Source organism: Centruroides sculpturatus, unplaced genomic scaffold (genome assembly GCF_000671375.1).
Source record: "Centruroides sculpturatus isolate CEXI.00-Female unplaced genomic scaffold, Cexi_2.0 scaffold30, whole genome shotgun sequence".
Lineage (NCBI taxonomy): Eukaryota > Metazoa > Arthropoda > Arachnida > Scorpiones > Buthidae > Centruroides > Centruroides sculpturatus.
In genome coordinates, this window is record NW_019384755.1 from 387,588 (window position 1) to 395,884 (window position 8,297).

Here is an 8,297-nt window from a genome sequence, read left to right on the forward strand (position 1 = left end):
ATACAGTAGAGCGTCGATTTTCCGAAAGTCAATCATCCGAAACGTCAATCATCCGAAAGAATTCCAGTCGGCAAATTTAAATTTTCGCCAGTGCTGTGGCGCTTCAATCTTTGGCTATGTCTTGGGCTACTCAAATATTTTACGTTTTTGATACTAAATTAACATCTGAAGTATAATTCTTTATTATTTTTATATTTTTCAATATATTTATTTTGTTTGTACAAAATAAAAAATAATTTTTAACAATACAATAGTCTTTGTTAGGCTTAACATCGACGGAAATTCAATGCGAAGCGACACGCAACGGAGAAAAATTTCGACATCGGATACGTTAAACTATTTTTTCGTACATAAATCAGTTATCCGAAATATCAGTTATCCGGACAACCCCAGTCCCCAATTGATTCGGAAAATCGACGCTCTACTGTACTTCAAAATTAAACTTTTATATGTACACATTAAGTAACATAAAATAATAGTTATTTGAAAATAATTAATTCTAAAAACAATATTTTAATTTTTAAATATTACAAAATTTAAGGCTAATTTTTTAAATTTAATAATAATTTTTACAGGATATTGTTGAAAGATTTCCTATGTCACTCATAAGTGATCCAATTGCTTACACAAGTGATGATCCAAGAGAACTATATAACAACATTCTTATTTTTATTGTAAAAGGAGATCCAAAGAACAAGAATCATTCTCCATCTGAAATGCATATATTTCAATGTGCACGTGTTAAAGTAAGTTTTGATGTTTACAGTAAAATGTTTGTTTCATGATAAATTCATTTCATAATGTGTTAAACATAATAAAAATTTTATTTATTAGGCACATGAAATAGTTGATGAAATGAAGATGTTTATGAGTGGCAAATGGAAAAGAGGGTAACAATTTTAATAAAATTTTAATATTGCTTTTATGGTTATGAATATTAGATCAACATATTTATATTTTTCAGTTTCATTAAAAATATATATTTTTATATCAATAATGTAAGAAATTTTTATAAGGTTTTTTTTAAAGGATGTAATTTAAATACAGTTCAATATGTTTTGAAACAATTCTTCATTATTAATTGTTTGGGTTTAAAAAATTATAAAACTGTTTTCATGTGTTTCATAAGATGCATGAGTATTTTTCAAAATTTTGACAATTATTACAAATAAATTTGTTAGGAAAGATAAGATATTCTGAAAATATGTAAGTATTGATTCTACTTTTGTTTTTCTGTAATAAAACTTTTATTTTTGAATGTCTTCACTTAATACTACATACTCAAAGGAAATTGAACAAAACATTTATAAAATTTTTCTTGAAAATCAATTATAAAATATATTTAATAAGCAAAAACTGATTTTTGCTATATATAGGCAAATGATATGAACTATAAACTCTATATCTTTTCAAATTAGAAACCATTTTCTGATTTTCACAATGGTTAAACTGAGTAAACCTTGAAACTATATTGTAAGAAATAGAAACATATACTGCTTTTTCAAGAGTCAAAATTTTTATTATATAAACAATTTTCAGTCCAACTTAGGCCAACTTCAGATCTTACATTTGAAAGTAACAAATATTCTGAACATTTTAGAAGCTTTTTCTATGAGTTACCAAGTGGTAATTATTATTTTATGTTAATTATCTCAATAAAGATGTTTGGCATTAATGATAGAACAGGTATTTAAATAGGAAAAAAGTTCGTTTTTGAAATTTATTTTACAAAAACCAATCAGAAGTTGTAAATAATTATATAAAATTTATCTAAAAGATTAATTTTTTCATCAACAGAAAAAATAAAAATAAAGTTTTTCTTTAAGCTCATGCTGTCATTATTAATTAAATAGTTTAAATTTAGGAGACAATAATTGAGATTTTACTTTTTAGAGAGCTGATTTATATTGGATAAAACTGAATAGATTGATTTAAATACTGTAAGGATGTAATATTGGCTATTATAGCCAAAATCTATGTAAAATAATTATTATACATCATTTTAAGTTAGTAATTATTGGTTGTTGAATTTAGTCTTATTATCAGTCTCATCAATTTTTTGGAACAATTTTGTGTGTTATTTCTCATCTAACAAAACATTATTTTTATTTTTTTTATAATTATTTAGTATGTAATGATAACTACATTTTTTCTATATTTCAGATACAAAGAGAATTCTCATCACATACCTCCTCCACCTGTTAATCCACCACCTGATCCTCCTGCAAATGGAATTAATGTTAAAGAACAAGTTAATATGTTTAATGCTAATACTACAGGCTCACCAAGACATAGTATGTTAAAGTTATTTTAAATAATAATTTGCTAAATATAAAAAATTAAGTATCAAATGATTTTATTCCAAATGTTTAGATGCTTTAACATTCAGAGAAAATAATGAAATACATAAAAATATTTTCTAAATGAGTCTATATCCAAGAGAGAGCAACAAACCAAAGATTTTTAGCAGATTACACAAAATATATAAGAATTTCTTCAGTACAGTGAAACTTTCATTAACGGACACTCCTGAATAGCCTCTATTGAGGCTATTCAGGAGTGTCCGTTAATGAAAGTTTCACTGTACTGAATTGTCCATTAATGTTCATTAATGTTCACTGTAGTGTTTCACTGTACTGAATTGTCCATTAATGTTCACTGTAGTGTCCATTAATGAACATTTTTAATAGACATTTTTACAATCCCCAGACACTTCATATGGGATATCTATTATATTTACTTCTAAATAGCAAACACTCTAAATAATAGATGTCATCATCGTCCATTTTCAACCTTATGAAAATTCAATGTCCTGTCTTCAATATTCCAAAAGAATTAATTACGTATGAAATATTTAGAAAAGAAAACAAAGAATAGGTTCAAATACTCTTTCAGAGGATGAATTTTGACTGTAGGCATTAAATAAAGACTGGGTTAAAATAGGAATAGGGAAGGAGGGCAGGTTGTAAAAAGCCGAACAATACTCTTTATCTGTTAGAGAAGTTTAATCTGGTTAAGTTGTCAATCGCCATTTATCATTATATCATTATATATATATTAGTGATACATGAGCCCAGGATTATTTTCACATTTGAAAAAAGGATTTTCACAATTAGAAAAAAGTTAAGACAATATGAACAATGTTCAAGTCTATAAATCTTTTTTCATTTTATTAATGATTCTATATCCAAGTCATTTTATTCAATGATTCTATATCCATGTAAGAGCGCAGCTCTCGTCTGTGCGTCGTTTCCCTTTTGCCCTCTGACCTCCGACCTTTGGAGACCTGCTCCGGTCGCCCGGGCGTCCTCCCTCGGTCCCCGGTCCAGTTCCGTCGGCCGGCGGTTCGGTTCCCCTTGTCCCTTTCGGGATTCCGGCCCCCGCGCCCTTTCGGGGCCTTCGGATCTCCGGGTCGCGGGATCGATTCTCGACCCTTCCTCTCTCCGATTTCTTTTTCTCGTCGCTCGGGGCCTTCCTTCTTCTCAACCCGTACTAACCTAACCTAAACTAACCTAAACTAACCTAACCTAACCGTAATCTAACCTAAACTAACTTAAACTAACCTAAACTAATCTAAACTAANAACACATCCTAACAGTTCTATCAGAACGGTTCAGATGGCGGCCAATCCGGCAGTATGACCATCTTCCTCTCAATCCAACAATGCGACCTCTCTTAAACTCACTTAACTGAGTGTAAGGCTGTCGAATGCGTCGTAGAGGCATGTCTGTCACTCAATGAAGTCAAAACCATGAATAAAAGTGCAGAACATATGCACAAGTCGTCACAGCGTGCACCTTTATACCAGGCAGCGGAAACATTTTTTCCCCTCTGGTGGCGATATAACATAAGAACCTACTCTCAAAAGCTAATCATTTACATATCTAGCTAAGATGATGCAACATATCAATTTTTATTCAGATCTAACAAGTCCTTCATGGTGCGTTATTTTTTTTGTCGTCCAGTGTACTTTAACTAGAATATATTTAAGTATTAATTTAGAATTATTTTGATTAAGTTATTCAAAGTTGTGTGTTAAATTTTCCACTAATTATTAGAGTTATTAACACATTAGATTCTTCAAAATTTTTCTTTTAAAATTGATAATTTATTCTTAGATAGTTATTGTTGCTGTTTTTATTAGTTTGTTTTAAATTAGTTTTATCAATATAAAGCTTAATGTAAAAATATTTGAAAATAATTCTTTTTAAATAATTTATATTTTCAATGATACATAATCTATATAATTTATAGAAATTATAAAAGTAATTGCTTAGAATAATATGATAGAGATTATATTTAAGTAATAAAGCCTTTTTTAATAATTATTTTCAGTACAGGATTTGATCCGTATTCTCGTGGTCGTACTATGTCACCTCTCAGAGGTGAAAGTGAATATAATAGGAGTACAATGTCACATTATTCAAATGGTTACAATTCAGGTAGTCATAACACTTATTGTTTGTATCTTTTTTAATTAAAATTTTGTAAAATTACAACAAATTTTAAAAATACAGCGGTATATAAAAACTGATTAGAAACATAAAAATATGCTTTATTTTAACTTATACAGTAATACCGATATAAGAATATGATTCTTGTTGTGGAGNAGGCAAAAAACTTCATAACATAAAAACCAATAAACCAATATTACAAATTACACATAAAAAATTATCTTGACGTCGCCTTTCATTGTAGGATCCGACATCTACAAACACTAAAAAGGTGTTAATGTTTAATTTTGTGACTGGAGGGTCGGCACCTCTTTTAGTGCCTCATCAGGACTGAAACCACCATGCCCCAGGTGGCACAGAAGCCAAGACACATGTTGATTCGGTCACATGAGCGGCCACATACACAGGTGATTAGATCCAGGATGGAGATGAAGTGAGAGACAGCGTACTGGAAGTGAATCACTCAGATTCCAGATTAACAAACAATAACAATTTACTCATCTTTACCACAACACCGGAGAATAGTAATATAATTACCTCTTTCTAACCTGTAAGGATGTAATATTGGCTATTATAGCCAAAATCTATGTAAAATAATTATTATACATCATTTTAAGTTAGTAATTATTGGTTGTTGAATTTAGTCTTNAATAACAATTTAATTTCAGTGGAGGAGTACATGATACACTACAATAGACACCTCAGTATAGATGTATATATAGATTTAGCCTATCACTAGCAGTCGCAAGAGAGAGTTTACATGAGATATGCACATGGATAAATACCTTATAGAGAAGTTGAGGATACTCTTTGATACTGATCAGATTGATGAATTGATGACTTGATGATTCGGAAGTTTCGATGGAAGATTATTGATATTCGGATTGTTCCAGTAACAGGAGAGTTTTTGGAGGGAAGTATCCGACATGTGTAAGGTATCTAAGAACTCGTGCTTGTAAGGTATCTGAGTGTGGTAAGGTTACCAGATGGAAGGTTTTTGAGAACACTTATGAACTCCAGAGAGGGCAAACTTTCAATGACAACAGACCCTTTTTTCGACAGACGAACTCTCACACTAGAAATTGAGTTGATGATGACTGCCTTGCTTGTCATCCTTTTTTTTTTTATTATGGGGCTTCTCTTGGGTTTTTCCCATGACTTCGCTAGAATTTTTAGTACATCAGGGCTAATAGTTAAATGACGGTTAAGCACGCATAACATCATGTTTGCAAAACGGTGAATGCAGATGAAATATATTCAATTCAAAATTAGTTATGGGGGTGGGTTCCCTCATAACAAAGTTTCCATGCGTTAGATATACATGATGTTACGCGTGCTTAACCGTCATTTCAGCACGAGCATAATGTTCTATTTTTATATCTAATGCATGGAAATTTTGTTATGAGGGAACCCACCCCATAACTGATTTTGAATTGCGCATATTTCATCTGCATTCACCATTTTGCTAATAGTTAAAATTTCATTCATGGGTTCTGGGTGACACATTGACTGTCACCTTCAACAAGGAAACAAATCTGTGGGAAACAGTTTTAATTGTCTTTGACTAAAAATTTTTTTTTTCATTTTGTTTCTCTAAAATGTTCCTAAAAGAACAAATGTCAAACAAACAGGTTCTTCACCACGTTCTGCTCTCACAATTTGTAATAATGTTTATTGGTTTTTATGAAGTTTTTTGCTTCAAGTTGCCTAATGTACAGTCATCGAATGGAATGAAAGAAGATTTAATGGACTTGAACATTATTCATATTGATTTTTTTCTAATTGTGAAAATACTTTTTCAGATATATATTAGTGTTATTAAACTTCTGTCTTATTGTTGGAATTAAACTTATAATACCAAAGAACTATAAACTTTTCTGAAGTTTCATTTGACAAGAACTGTAGTATAGTAGTAACAAAAAAGAAACTTTAGGTCATAAATGAGAGAAAATTGATTAGCTTTCCATGTTTTAAAATGATTGGCAAATTGCCTTTGTAACATGATCTTTCAACTTTTACCAAACAAACACTGTTGTCAAACTGTTTTAACAGCTTTGTTTTAACAGTGTAATTTTTAATAAATCAGTTACTGAGAAAAGTAAAAATGTTAAAAAAATTATATTTACTTCATAACTATATAGCAGACAAATTTTTGTATTGATTTTTATTAGTCACTAAATCATAAATAACATTATAAATGTAACAATTCCAAATATATTTCCATCCTGTGAAGTGGATAGCAAATCGCCTTCAGAACTAAACATTCAAACAAGATTTTTACAATCGAAAAAATAAATAATATAATGTGTGTGTGTGTGTGTGTGTGTATATATATATATATATATAAATTATACGTGTTTGTTTCATTTGATATTTCAGTGTAAAAAATCGCTTTAAAGTTTTATTATGTTGTTGTTATTTTCAGACCTTCAACACACTAAATACCGTAAACATAATCGGTAAATTAAGCGTTTGTTCAAGGTCGTTTAACTATAGTGTAACATGGTCGTGTTTAACTACTTCGTGGANATAATAATTTTTACAGGATATTGTTGAAAGATTTCCTATGTCACTCATAAGTGATCCAATTGCTTACACAAGTGATGATCCAAGAGAACTATATAACAACATTCTTATTTTTATTGTAAAAGGAGATCCAAAGAACAAGAATCATTCTCCATCTGAAATGCATATATTTCAATGTGCACGTGTTAAAGTAAGTTTTGATGTTTACAGTAAAATGTTTGTTTCATGATAAATTCATTTCATAATGTGTTAAACATAATAAAAATTTTATTTATTAGGCACATGAAATAGTTGATGAAATGAAGATGTTTATGAGTGGCAAATGGAAAAGAGGGTAACAATTTTAATAAAATTTTAATATTGCTTTTATGGTTATGAATATTAGATCAGATTTTGAATTATATATATTATAAGGTTATTTCCTTTCTGTGCAGATCAGCACAGTGATTCCAATGATGATGGACCAATTTATTTGTTAGAACATCTTGCTACATTTTCTGTAGGGCATCAATATGGTAAGTTAAAAAAATAATCTGTTTTTAGACAAGTGCAAGTTTTGTTATTTTATCAAATAAGGTCACAAAAATTATCTGAAGGGTTTGATCAGCGAGTTAAAATACTTTAAATGGTTGAACAAACATTTGATCTTAAATTATTTAACTTATTTACAACACAAAACCAAAATAAAGATTTTTATTTGATTGATTTTCTTTTAATCAAACTAATTGAAATCTATACATAAGACTAAGATTGAATTTCAAATGGCATAAGGAAGGTAATTGCAACTTAATTCAATTTGTGTTTTTTTTTTTAAATATTGATTTAGAAATTTTTTTCAGTTTACATTTTATATATAAGGTGAAGCATTTTATATGTGAAACTATATCCGAAACTAATTATTTCTGTACATGTACAGTATAAAATTTGCTCTTTTTGATTAAACAAATAAAACTTTTAATGCATTAGAAGAAAATATATATAATTTAATATTTTCATTCATTTCTATGTGAAAATTTAGATTAAATTAGCTATTAATTAAATCTGATAATAAAAAATCCTGACTTTTTTAGAAATTAATAAAGAATTATATACAGTAGAACCTCGATTATCCGGACTAATTGGGGATGGAGGTAGTCCGGATAAGGGAAAAATTCGGATAATTGAAACAAATACTTTAATTTGTCTTTTAATGATAATACAACACGTTTTCTTTTCGATGACATATTGGTAATATTAAAGTAAATACTGTATTTAAAATCGTGATCAAATTTTCAAGAAACAAACGTTCGTATTGAATTTGGACTATTACTGACCAAC

General features: G+C 29.1%; 1 protein-coding gene and 1 long non-coding RNA gene across 2 annotated transcripts in view; both read left to right on the forward strand.

The window, feature by feature from the left end:
• Positions 1-8,297, forward strand: part of LOC111628680 (epidermal growth factor receptor kinase substrate 8-like protein 2) — a 44,115-nt gene that overhangs the window by 9,017 nt on the left and 26,801 nt on the right. The window contains exons 2-4 of the mRNA XM_023372509.1: positions 576-746; positions 835-890; positions 2,164-2,294. Coding sequence (XP_023228277.1) covers positions 576-746; positions 835-890; positions 2,164-2,294 — 358 coding nt within the window. The remainder of the gene's footprint in view (positions 1-575; positions 747-834; positions 891-2,163; positions 2,295-8,297) is intronic.
• On the forward strand, positions 7,006-7,321 carry LOC111628686. The gene is made up of 2 exons (XR_002757205.1): positions 7,006-7,170; positions 7,259-7,321. It is a non-coding gene; the product is annotated as an uncharacterized LOC111628686 (long non-coding RNA).